This window comes from Oryctolagus cuniculus, chromosome X, assembly GCF_051225735.1.
Source record: "Oryctolagus cuniculus isolate XC-2025 breed Fujian yellow rabbit chromosome X, ASM5122573v1, whole genome shotgun sequence".
NCBI lineage: Eukaryota > Metazoa > Chordata > Mammalia > Lagomorpha > Leporidae > Oryctolagus > Oryctolagus cuniculus.
In genome coordinates, this window is record NC_142888.1 from 86,138,582 (window position 1) to 86,152,548 (window position 13,967).

At 40.2% G+C, this 13,967-nt stretch overlaps 1 protein-coding gene across 2 annotated transcripts in view; it reads right to left on the minus strand.

Annotated features, from left to right (window-relative positions):
• Nucleotides 1-4,424: 4,424 nt before the first annotated feature.
• The window catches only part of RNF128 (ring finger protein 128), a 113,466-nt gene continuing 103,923 nt past the window's right edge, over nucleotides 4,425-13,967 (minus strand). For both annotated transcript variants that reach the window (XM_008272843.5, XM_002720143.6), the window contains exon 7: nucleotides 4,425-5,863. In XM_008272843.5, the coding sequence (XP_008271065.2) occupies nucleotides 5,730-5,863 (134 nt within the window). In that variant the 3' untranslated portion in view covers nucleotides 4,425-5,729. The remainder of the gene's footprint in view (nucleotides 5,864-13,967) is intronic.

Genomic DNA, 13,967 nt, shown 5'->3' on the forward strand with positions numbered 1-13,967 from the left:
GTACTTTTATATGCTTGCTTTAAATATGAACAAAAAGTTCTTAGAAATTAAATAACTTGCCTAAGATCACACAGCTAAATTGATGTCAGAGCTGGGATTTGAACCTAGATTTACCCTTCTGCAAACCATGACATCATACTACTTAGGCATATCGTCCACATATACCTCAAATACGTGTCAAAGCTACTTATTTCTCCTATATACCCCCTACCCAATATTGCTTCTCCTACTAGGTTGTCTTAGTTCAGAAGACCACTTCAACCAAAACATTCAAGCTAAGAATCTTCAAAGATCTTGGACTTCGTGCATCACCTCTATCCCCTATCTCCACCAGTCTCCTCCCTTATCATATCACACACACATATGTGCGCACTCATACACACAGCACACCTTACAGGCATCCTTCTTTGTTTCAAAAGTTTGTCCATACTATCTTCCTGTTACGGCTTTAAATTAGCCTCACATCACTACTTCCCTGCTCTTCCATTATAATAGCTTCCCAACTCATCTGTCTGTTCCCATCCTTGTTTTCTTTTTTTTCCTTCAAGATTTATTTTATTTATTTGAAAGGCAGAGTTACTGGGAGGGGAGATAGAGAATCTTCTGTCTGCTGGTTCACTCCCCAAATGGCTGCAACAGCCAGGGTTGAGCCAGCCAGAAGCCAGAAGCCAGAAACCAGGAGTTTCATCAGGGTCTCCCACATGGGTGCAGGAGCCCAAGCACTTGGACCATCCTCCACTGCTTTCCCAGGTGCATTAGAAGGGAGCTGGATCAGAAGTGGAGCAGCTGGGACCTGAACTAGCACCCATATGGGATGCTGGTGTCACAGGTAGTGGCTCCACCCACTATGCAACAACCCTGGCCCCTGTCCTTGTTTTCTGATTTATCAAAGACACAGCTTTATGGACCCAATAAGATACCATGCAGAGATGAATAATACCTCATGTATCCAGAGATCAGCCTTCCAGCTGACTCAGTCTTCTTAATCATAGCCTCAAATACCTGTGCAAAAAGAGATTATGAAGCCCCAAACAGCACTTCTAATCCCCATGCTCAGGAAAGGCTGAGTCTATCACTCACAATTTTACTGGCTTCTTATTTCAAATGAATTTCACTAGCTTAGTTTATCTTTCTTTACAGCCTGCAACAGGTTAGGAGGCAGTAAGATTCAAAATTTATGGAGCACTTCCACAGGAAAACTGCTTAAAGCTTTGCTACTCAAAGTGTGGACTCTGGACCCAGAAACATCTGCACCACCAGGAGCTTGCTAGAAATTGAGCATCACGGAGCCCATACCGTAACTACAGAATCAGAATATATGTGTTAACAAGATCCTCAGGTAATTTGCAGGCACATTAAAGTTTCAGATGCACAGATTTAAAGCAAATTAGATATTGGAAAATCAAAGTACAACAAATTGGGGATAATTAATCACATTTCCATTCAGAACCACATAGGCATCTTTTGAATTACAGGCTCTGTTAATGCATTTTAGATGGTGGAATTGCTTTTTTAAAAAGGTTGTATTAAGGCATGCCTATTAAGTTTTCTAAGGCAGTGGTTGAGAATTGGGACATCCATTCAGTTGTAGCTAGAAGGGGAAATTGCACTAACCATCCATGCAAAACTATCTATACAAGTCTTTTAACTCTCAAGGTCCAGGTATGCCTCTGAATGTCATACATTCATGAGGTTGTGCTTACACAGAAACATATTGAGAACCAGTGGGCAGTATTTCTCTAACCTTTCATTCAATTAGCTCTGATGGTAGAGGACAGCAATTTAGTTCTGGAAGTCAAAATTCCCACTATAATACTGAATATTTTTAAAGTCTCATGTAGTCATGAAAACTTTATATTTTTGTGTGCTTAAAAATGTCACTCACAAACATGAAATATCCATATAACAGAATGTTACTCAGCAATGAGTAAGGAAAATAATTAAAAATTTATTATAACCTAAGATGATAAAATTCCTCCAGATGTTATAGAAGTTAATATATCTCACAAATGGAAAGACAGTAGATGTAAGGAGGAAGAAGAAATGTTCTAGAATTCTGATTGTATCCTTTTTTAACTAATTAATTAATTTTTGGACAGGCAGAGTTAGACAGTGAGAGAGAGAGACAGAAAGAAAGGTCTTCCTTCCGTTGGTTCACCCCCCAAATGGCCGCCACGGCCGTTGCGCTGCACCAATCCGAAGCCAGGAGCCAAGTGCTTCCTTCTGGTCTCACATGCGGGTGCAGGGCCCAAGCACTTGGGCCATCCTCCACTGCCTTCCTAGGCCACAGCAGAGAGCTGGACTGGAAGAGGAGCAACCAGGACAGAATCTGGCACCCAAACCGGGACTAGAACCTGGTGTGCCGGTGCTGCAGGCAGAGGATTAGCCAAGTGAGCTGCGGCTCCGACCCGATTGTATCTTTAAATATATTTTTACTGATTGATTTGGGAACACATATATTATCATGTAGAAGATATAAAACCTGGGGCTGGCAGTCAACTACACTGTGGTGCCGGCATCCCATATGGGCAGTTCATCCTGGTTGCTCCACTTCCAATCCAGCTCTCTGCTATGGCCTGGGAAAGCCGTGGAGGATGGCCCAAGTGCTTGGGCTCTGCACCTGCGTGAGAGACCGGGAAAAAACTCCTGGCTCCTGGCTTCGGATTGGCCCAGCTCTAGCTGTTGTAGCCATATGGGGAGTGAACCAGCAGATGGCTCTCTCTCTCTCTCTGCCTCTTTGTAACTCTTTTAAATAAAATAAATCTTTTTTTTTTTTAAAGAATAAACCTGATTTCTGCTAAGTGTACAAATAAATGCAGAGAACCCCTCTTTTTCATGTGGGAGACTCCCTATATGGACGAATATCTACTGCCATTCTTAAAAGAATCAACTTACATGTTGACTATTTTGTGAGTATATGATATAAGTCTAATGGTCAAGCTAAAGAGGACCAATAGATACTAGCAAGAAGTAAGAAAATTCACAAGTGGCATGGAATTTCTCTCCTAGGTATTTACACAAGAGAATCCAAAACATACACCTACAGAAAGACTTGTATTTGAATGTGCATAGAAGCATTATTCATAACAGCAAGAGTTGGAATAGCCCAAGGGTTCATTAGCTGATGAATGGATTATCCAAAAATAAAATATCCATTACTCAGCAATGAAAAGAATGGAGTACTGGTGTATTCTACAACATGGAGGGACCTTGAAAACATTATGTTTAGGGGAGGTCAGTCATAACAGGCAGTAAGTTGTATGATTCTCTCTCTAGGAAAAGTTCAGAATGGGTAAATCTATACAGATAGAAACCTGATTGGTGGTTGTACAGAGCAGAGAATGGGAATTGGAATCAACTGCAAATGGGCACAAGAGAATATTCTGGAAGTTACTGAGGGAGCTAGATTGGAAGTGGAGCAGCCAGGACTTCAGGAAGCCAGCATCCCAGGCAGCAGCTTAACCCACTGTGCCACAATGCCGGCCCCAGTAATGAATGGGTTTCTATCACTCACAAAGGAGACCTGGATTATGTTTCTAACTCCTGGCTTTGGCCTGGCCCTGGCTATTGTGGGTATTTAGGGAGTGAACCAGTGGATGGGTGATTTTTCTCTCTCTCTGCCTTTCAAATAAAATAAAAATTAAAAAATTTGAAAAGTGCTCTCCAAAAAGAATCCCCACAAAACTTGAGAGAATGTTAACACTTTAGGAACACAGGCCTCATTCACACACCCACAGAATATTATACATTTGGTTTGATAATCATGATTCTGGGTTGTTTCAAACATCTGTGTATTCTTATGTTTGATGAAAGAGAGGCGCTTAACTCATCAATCATTCTAGCAATCATACTGCCAAAGAGAAGGCTGAAAGAAAGCATTAAAGTAATAAAACATCCATATGTCATGAATAGTATAAAGATGGACTAGAATCAGATTCTTTTTGAAATTTATATAATTACTAGTCAATCTCATTATTTGCCTTCCTCATATTTAAAAATAATTCATGGTAAATTTAGTGATATAATGGCAGCACTTCCTCTCTATGTAATTAAATATGTAAATATATATTCATACTAAAGTTTAGCTTTTACTGATCAAATATATCAATGACAATTTACATTCAACTATTCTGTCCTACTCCCACCCAATCCAGGTATATTATATGAAGACACTTCCAAGGTTCATGGAAAAATGGAATTGAAAGAGAAGTTTATTTTGGTACAAAACATTTTGACATTAAAGGATATAAAAGGTGTTTAAAAGTTCAAAGAAATGTGTCAGATAAAAATACTCTGCATGGATTTCAGAATGTTTTGCACCAAAATAAACTTATCCCTCAATTCTATTTTCCATGATTTTTTCAAAGTACCCTAATATATGAAAAGTTGATAAATGTTAGCTAAAGTAAACAGCAGACACAAGCTTTTATTGGAATATTTTATTTACATTTTATATTTAAAGAGAATCAATACAAATCAGGACATATTTACAGCATTTCAAATCAGTGTACAAGAATGCAATGGTTTTATCTGTTCTACATTCTGCAAACAAAAATACATGTCTGTTCTGGGTTTGCCTAAATTCTGCTGGAATTTGCACTGGAAACAAAACTCTAAAATAAAAGGTAAGCTACGCAGAATACAAATAAAGTGCATTTTTTTTAAAGAGTTCTATTTAACTTTGGTGGATGAAGCTTCAAACTTTTTATTAAGGCACCTGGAATTCTCTCCCTGCTCCCCACCCTGTCAATTCTTTTTCAAACACCAAGAAAATGCATTCACAAACTTTATCCCTACACGGACAGACTTGTAGTTTATTTAATGTAATTTTAGTCCATTTAGAAGAAATGTAAACTCAATTCTCAAAGTCAACATTGTTTGGAAAACATTTGTTAGCAGACTCATAGAAAGTTTTCTGTAGACTAATTCATGCACAAAGATTAATTACCAAATTTTGTGTGACTTAGTCATTACCATTTTCAAATAGTATAGTAATTTATACACTGTGTTTCTGAAAATCCCACATATTGAAGAAATAGTTACACAATATTTCTGTAAGGAACCTTTTTGTCTAAAATCTTGTATCAAATTGGTGTCACCAAATCAATTCAGTCCATATTCTTGATAATCTATGCTCAACACTCACATGAAGTACATTTAGCCTAATTTTTAAAACAAGAAAAAGTTAAAATGAAATGTTTTGCTTTAATCTTGTTCTATCAACTTAATGTAGTTTAAATAGACATTTCATGAAATACTAGCCTAAGTTTGCATTGCTTTTTACATTATAATTCCAGATAAATATAAGCACCTGGAGAAAAAACCCTGCCACATATAGCCCAAGCTAAAGTAGTACAATTTTTAATTAAGATACTATCATAAAATAAAATGATTACTACTACTCCACATTTTAAAGCAACATGTTTCTTTATAAGAAAATTGTTATAAATGAAAAACATGACTATTTAAAGAGAGTTTTGAATGTCTAAAAATGTTGCTATCACTATTGAGAGGAAACTTGCCTATGAAAAACATTATAATGAGTTTGTGGAAAAAAGTTAATAGGTTAAATATTGTAAGCCTTTTAACTATAGTATAATATTAGTCATCTCAGCACTTTCCACATCATTCTTATTTTATTACTTTTATCCAGTTCATTAATAGTAAACTAGGCCCTGATTGGCAGTTCTGTTATTACTAAAGTTTCAAGTTTTCTAGTGACACAGATTTTATGATTTAATTTCTCGAACAGCAGTCTCATGATCAGGAGTTTCATCTTCTTCAAAGGTTGGGTTGTCAACATGAGGAACGACATCCACTGCCACCGAATTTGCTTCATGGTTTACCAGCTGTAGGTTTTCATCTTCAAAAAGAAACAACAATTTTAGGATAATGTCATGTGTCTCTCCTGGTAAAAGAAATTTTAACATTCATTTCCAAGATACATTTCTTATCTAATTCTACCGTGTTCTGATTATTACACTCTGTTCTGTTCCTTTAATAATCATATGATTTATGTTGTGTTTTACATAAACAGTATGAGTATTATCTTTTTAATTAATTTTATGATTCATGTATGTGTGCTTACTACTGTCTATATTATAGCCTTCTTAAGGGTAAAATTTATGTCTTCTCTTCTCTATGTTGAATACAGCAGTTCTAAAACCTGACTGCACATTTCCTTCACCCAGGAACTTAAAAAAAGTGCCTATGCTGAAGTGGGTAATTGGCCTAGGGGTTAAGACACTGGTTAGGGCATCTGCCTCTCATAGAGGAGTACGTGAGTTCAATATCCAACTCTGGCTCCTGACTCCAGCTACCTGCTAATGTGGACCCTGAGAGGTGGCAATGATGGCTCAAGTAGTTGGGTCCCTGCTATACCAATGGAAGATCTGGACTGAGTTCCTGGCTCCTAGCTTGTCAGCCTGTCTCAATCCCAGCCATTGTAGGCATTTGGAGAGGGAATCAGCAGATGGAAGATCTTTGTTTATCTGCCTGTCTACCTCACTGTCTTTGACATAAATAAAATAAATAAGTGAAAAAGTAGATAAGACAGAAAGAGAGCTTATTTTAGTGTTAAAAGTTTTGAAATACATGCTGTTTTAAAATAATATACATTTTTCCTGAACTTTCTGTGCTTGGATTTCCATTTTTTGCACCAAAATACTTACCTTTTAATTATATTTAACATGAACTTTCTTTTTTTTAAGATTTATTTATTTATTTGAAAGAGTTACACAGAAAGAGGAGAGGCAGAGACATGTCTTCTGTCTGTTGGCTCACTTCCCATTTGGCTACAATGGCCAGAGCTGCACCAATCTGAAGCCAGGAGCCAGGAGCTTCTTCCAGGTTTTCCCACGTGGGTACAGGGGTCCAAGTATTTTGGCCATCTTCCACTGATTTCCCAGGCCAGAGCAGAGAGCTGAATTGGAAGTGGAGCAGCCAGGTGTCGAACTGGCACCCATATGGGATACCACCACTGCAGGCCGCAGCTTTACGCACTATGCCACAGAGCTGGCCCCAACATTAACTTTCTAAGTATTTTTGTAAATATAGATTCATTTTAAAAGAAATCAACTGGGGCTGGCACTGTGGCATAGCGGGTAAAGCCACTGCCTGCAGTGCTGACATCCCATAAGGGTGCCGGTTTGAGTCACAGCTGCTCCACTTCCAATCCTGCTCTCTGCTATGGCCTGGGAAAGCTGTAGAAGTTGGCCAAAGTCCTTGGGCCCCTGGACCCATGTGGGAGAACTAGAAAAAGCTCCTGGCTCCTGGCTTCGGATCAATGCAGCTCCGGCTGTTGTGGCCAATTGGGGAGTGAACCAGCAGATGGAAAACCTCTCTCTCTCTCTTTAACTCTGACTTTCAAATAAATAAATAAATCTTAAAAAAAGAAATCAACCAAGAAATTGAAGGTGTGCTCCAAACTGAAGACAAACATTAACTAATGAAACTATTATATTACAAATGAACTATATAAGCATCCTCAGGAGCAAGATGGTGGGGAAGAACTGCACCTGCATATGGAAAGCAGTATTTTACTCTATTCTAGAAGGCTATAAACAAAAAGAACTGCATACTAGCTGGTAAAACTGTTTCAAAGAGTGGTATAAATAAGCAATGCTGAGGCTATTTTATTCATATTCTAGAATTGAGCAAATAAGTAAATAAACTATGTTGTGGATAAGAAAAGCTTTTCTCTTTTCATGGTTGGAGAAAGGAGTTACAAAGGATAAAAGGGGGAGGCTAGAATAAACCCTGTGGTGTTAGATGGAATTCAGGCGTATCAGTATGTGCTTACTGGTTTTTCAGATAGGGAGCAGGAAGGGAGAGGAAGAGAGGCAAGCACACATACAGAGAGACAGAGAGAGATAGAGAAAGAGACAGAGAGAGAGGAAATATATGCAGAGGTGTGTTTCTGTGAGTAAATACATGTATTTCCTAGCCTTGTTCACTGAAAGGGCCAAGAGCAATGACACTCCAATAGCAGTACACATACCTAATGCCAGACCTTGGTTTTGCAATACCATTCTTCAACGTAAGACCCACTGAAAAATGACCCACTCTAGGGTAAGGATAAGAGTGTAATATTAACCTAGACTTTATCCTAGCAGTTAGCAAAGTACAGCCTATAAGACAAATTCACAGGGCTGGTGCTGTGGCTTAGCAGGTAAAGTAGCTGCCTGCAGTGCCAGCATCCCATATGGGTGCTGGTTTGAGACCCAGCTGCTCCATTTCTGATCCAGCTCTCTGCTGTGGCCTGGGACGGCAGTGGAAGATGTCCCAAGTCCTTGGGCCCCTGCACACATGTGGGTAGTCCTTGTTCATGGCTTTGCATCGGTACAGCTCTGGCTGTTGCAGCCATCTAGGGAGTGAACCAGTGGATGGAAGACCTCGCTCTCTCTCTCTCTCTCTCTGCCTCTGTGCTCTGTAACTCCACTTTTCAAATAAATAAATAAATAAATAAATCTTTAAAAAAAAGACCAATTCACAGATAAGAGTGCTTTTCACATTTTGTAAAGGTTATAAGACAAACAAACAAAAGTACAATATGCAACAGAGATGGCCTTGGAAGCCTAAAATATCTGCCATGTCTCACTCTATGGAAGTCCAACTCCATGCCTAAAACACCTTCTGGCACCAAGGGAGCACATAAACAAGTCTAGTATCTGCTAACACTAACCGATAGAATAAATAAAGGGGAGAGTGATCCAACATGGGAAGTGAGATACTCAGCAGACTCATAGAATGGCAGATGTCCTAAATAGCACTCTGGCCTCAGAATCAGCCCTAAAGGCATTCGGATCTGGCTGAAAAGCCCATGAGAGTATTTCAGGCATGGAAAGCCAAGACACTCTGGCAAAAGATCTCTGCGAGTGAGATCCCAGTGGAAAGAACAGGTCTTCAAAGAAAGAGGTACCTTTCTCTGAAGGGAGGAGAGAACCTCCACTTTGACTATGACCGTGTCTAAACAAGATAAGAGTCGGAGAACTCAAGGGGCTTCCATAGCCTTGGAAACTCATGACTGGTGCATAGGGAGATTACTGATGCCATAAACAGGAGTGTCAATTTGTAAAGTCAACAACAGGAGTCACTGTGCACTTACTCCTCATGTAGGATCTCTGTCCTTAATGTGCTGTACACTGAGGCTTAATGCTATAACGAGTACTCAAACAGTATATTTCACTTTGTGTTTCTATGGGGGTGCAAACGATTGAAATCTTTACTTAATGTACACTAAACTGATCTTCTGTAAAAAAAAAAAAAAGAAATTATCAATTCCCAACTTGACTCTCACTGGGATTAAACATGACAATAGGTCTGATCTGATTTCATCATCATTTAAAAAAAATCATCTATTATTTTTCACTTTATGTTTCTGTGTGGGAGCAAACTGTTGAAATCCTTACTTAAGGTATACTAAGCTGATCTTCTGTATATTAAGATAATCAAAAATGAATCTTGATGTGAATGGAAGGGGAGAGGGAGTGGGAAAGGGGAGGGTTGTGGGTGGGAGGGACGGTATGGGGGGGGGAAGCCATTGTAACCCATGAGTCGTACTTTGGAAATTTATATTCATTAAATAAAAGATAAAAAAAAAAGAAAAGAATAGAGAAGCCAACTTGAATGAATTCCTAACAACTAAATCTAGAACAATGTGAGCCATAGATAAATCATGAGAACAATGTTATAGAATGAAAGAAATATTCTTGATTCCAGGCTATTATAAAGAAATAACTGAATACATGAAAACTGAATATCTCTTCCTCATATTAGAAATTCAATTAATATGGGGCCAGTGCTGTGGTGCAGCAGGTTAAAGCCGCAGCCTGCAGCGCCAGCATCCCATATGAGTGCCGGTTTGAGTCCCAGCTGCTCCACTTCCAATCCAGCTCTCTGCTATGGCCTGGGAAAACAGTAGAAGATGGCCCAAGCCCTTGGGCCCCTGCACCCGCATAGGAGACCTGGAAGAAGCTCCTGGCTCCTGGCTTTGGATTAGCTCAGCTCTGGCCATTGCAGTCATTTGGGGAGTGAACCAGCAGATGAAAGACCTCTCTCCCTCTCTCTCTGGCTTTACCTTGCTCTGTAACTCTGTCTTTCAAATAAATAAAATAAATCTTTAAAAATAATAAATTTAATTAATAAATGTAAAATCATGGATCTAGAAAATTGTTAATTGGCAAACACTTCGGTAATAATTATTTCAGGCAAGAAGCATCAGTGACTGCTAAAATTAGTGGGGAAAAGTATGAGAAACAGGATGCCTGCATAGTCTCCAAGTGTCTCTACGTAAAACATTTAATAGTTACAAAGGGAAAAACAGTAAGCTGTGGTGGGGACCTTTGTTGTGCCCAGAGCCATATGAATATTTATGACGTCATTTGTTGGCCACACAAAATTATCAACTTACAGGGGCCAGTGCTGTGGCACAGTAGGTTAAAGTCCTGGCCTGAAGTGCCAGCATCCCATGTGGGCGCCAGTTTAAGTCCTGGCTGCTCCACTTCTGACCCAGCTCTTTGCTATGGCCTGGGAAAGCAGTGGAAGATGGCCCAAGTCCTTGGGCCCCAGCACCCGCATGGGAGACCCAGAGGAGGCTCCTGGCTCCTGGCTTCGGATGGGCGCAGCTCCAACCGTTGAGGCCAATTGGGGAGTGGACCAGCGGATGGAAGACGTCTCTCTCTGTCTCTACCTCTAGGTGTAACTCTTTCAAATAAATTTTTAAAAATCTTTAAAAAATTATCAACTTACAAATTAGCCTGCTATAGATTTATTGAGCTTCAATTCCTGCCTGTGGTTGCATTGGCAGGGCCAGACCAAATGTTTTGTGGGCTTAAGGTGGCCAGTGAGCAGGATGTTCCCCAAACCTGCTTAAAGGGGGCCACCTGAAAGACACCACCTTGACAAAGTGAACAAAATTAAAATGATCAGTAAGAAGACACAGACATCATGTGTTTCAGGATATGCTACAGAGCACTGAGAAGTGTATTCTTGCCAGAAATGGACAATGAATTTAATCATTGAGAAATAGCAGACAAACACAAATTGAGGGACATGCTACAAAATAACTGGACACTAATCTTCAAAACAAAGACTGAGGAACTGTCACAGATTGGAGACTAAGAAGATACAGTACTAAATGTAATATGAGGGGCTGGTGTTGTACCACAGCAGGTTTAGCTGCTGTCTGCAACAATGACATTCCATATTGGAGCACTGGTTCGAATCCTGGCTGCTCCAGTTACAATCCAGCTGCCTGCTAATGCACCTGGGAAAGCAGCAAAGGATGGCCCAAGTGCTTGGGCCCCTGCACCCACGTGGGAGACCTGGATGGAGTTTCTGCCTCCTGGCTTCAGGCTGGCCCAGTTCTGGCCATGACAGTCATTTGGGTAGTGAACCAGCAGATGGAAGATCTCTCTTTCTCTTTCTTTCTCTCTTCCCCACTCTCTTTCAAATAAATAAATCTTTAAAAAAAGAAAAGTAAATGTAATATGAGATCCTGGGACAGAAAAGAGACATTAGTGGGTCAAGTCTGAAGTTTGAGTAATGTCTATAGCTTAGTTAATAGCATTTTATCAGTTAATTTCCTGGTTTTTGATCATTGTATATGGTTACATAAGATACTGACATTGGTAGAAGCCAAGTGCAGTATACTGCATTCTTTGTAGTATTTTTGAAACTTTTTCAGTGTGAAATTATTTCAAAATTAAAATAGAAAAAAAATAAAGTCTGCTCTTAAACCTCACTCCTCATAGATTCTGATTTAACTGCTCTTATGTAGAGTCCAGGCATCAGAAATGTTTAAAATCCCTCCAGGTAATTTTAATGTTCAGCCAGTGCTGACAACAGGGACCCTAACTTAATGGTTTTCAAAGTGTGGTCACTGGATCAGCAGCATCAGTATCACCTGAGGACATGTTAGAAACAAAATTCTTAAGGCTCCACCCCAGCCCCACTGACCCAGAAACTCTCTTAGTGGCCTCTCTGTTTTCACAAGCTCTCCAGGTGGACTCTATGGGTGCTTATGTTTGAAAACCAGTGTTATACAAGAAGTGAGCTCAATTATGTGGCACTCGGATATAAACTGATTGTGTGTTTACAAGGTTATGAAAATCAAGAACGGCCATAAGAATCAAGGCTAATATTAAAGATCCAAACACTAGTAATCCATAATCATAAAGAAAATTAAATCTCTTCTTAGGGGTAACTCATTCAACACAAATCTGAGTATCTACCATGAGGCAAGCAGCAGAGTAGCAATAGTGAACATAAGACACTGTCTCGGCCGGCGCCGCGGCTCAATAGGCTAATCCTCCACCTAGCGGCGCCGGCACCCCGGGTTCTAGTCCTAGTCGGGGCGCCGGATTCTGTCCCGGTTGCCCCTCTTCCAGGCCAGCTCTCTGCTGTGGCCCGGGAAGGCAGTGGAGGATGGCCCAAGTGCTTGGGCCCTGTACCCCTTCAGATCAGCGAGGTGTGCTGGCCGCAGCGCACCAGCCGTGGTGGCCATTGGAGGGTGAACCAACGGCAAAGGAAGACCTTTCTCTCTGTCTCTCTCTCTCACTATCCACTCTGCCAAAAAAAAAAAAAAAAAAAAAAAGACACTGTCTCTACCCAGAGGACCTTTCAAAGGTCTTAATGTAATTCAGTGTAATACATACAATGACAGCTTTTCCATGGAAACAGACAGGAGGGCCACACATGCAAAGTCAAGAGAGGTTTCTCAAAAGAGTTGAGTCTTAAAGAAGGAACAGGGATTACATTGGTTGTCTCCAATTTCTTGGAATAGGAAGAGTAGAAGGAATGGGCAGAGAGAATATAGTAGCTCAAACCATGGCTGTGAAATGAAGGTTGGTAATTAGGGGATGAAGTTGAGAGAAATGATATTAAGTCAATAGGAAGGAAGACAGGGAACAATCTAGGATCTTCCTAGTTTCTGGTTTGGGGCACCTGGATGGGTGCTTACCCAGGTAAAGAATACAAAAAGAACATGGACCATTGTTTCATTTGCTTTTCAAATTCTCTGGAAAACCTTTTCTGCTTATTCATCTGCCTAAACTCCACAAACAAGGATAAAGAACTAAAAAGTAGGTTGGAATTTTTTAAAGACCTAGAAATCAATTGAATTATTCTGTACATTCTCCATTCCCTTCCCTGACTTCTATTACCACATAATTACAGGAACATATCATCTGGGAAAAGTAGATAATTATTTTCTATTATGGGTAGAATAATCAGCATATTATTAAAATTCTTATGACTATACTCGAGGAAATGTCTGAAGATATTACAAGAAACGCGAGGTGTGCTTTTGCATGGTACTATTCCTCATGACACCTTCAGAACTGGTATTTACGGCATTGATAAGCCTACAGAGGACAAGGGTCTATGGCATTGGATGTTGAAACTTTCACAAGTTAATCTGGCAGTTGGTTTTTCTTCTACTTTTATACTAGAATTAGATTATCTCAATATGAGGATTGAGAAAAAAAAAAAAAAACCTTTAGAACCAACAAAAAAGGGGCCAGCATGTGGGGTAGCGAGTTAACACCCTGGCCTGAAGCATCAGCATCCCTTATGGGCGCTGGTTCGAGACCCTGCTGCTCCACTTCCTATTCAGCTCTCTGCTGTGGCCTGGGATAGCAGGAGAAGATGGCCCAAGTTCTTGGGCCCCTGCACCCATGTGGGAGACCCGGAAGAAGCTCCTGGCTCCTGGCTTCGGATCAGCGCAGCTGCGGCCATTGTGGCCGATTGGGGAGTGAACCATCAGATGGAAGACCTCTCTCTCTGTCTCTCTCTGCCTCTCCTCTCTCTGTGTAACTCTTTCAAATAAAATTAAATAAATCTTTAAAAAAAAAAACAACAACAACAAAAAGCATGAAAAAAAGCTGAGGTTAAAGAGTGGAAAAACAGGAGTCAGCGCTGTGGGCCTCTGCCTGCAGTGCTGGCATCCCGTATGGGTGCCAGTTCGA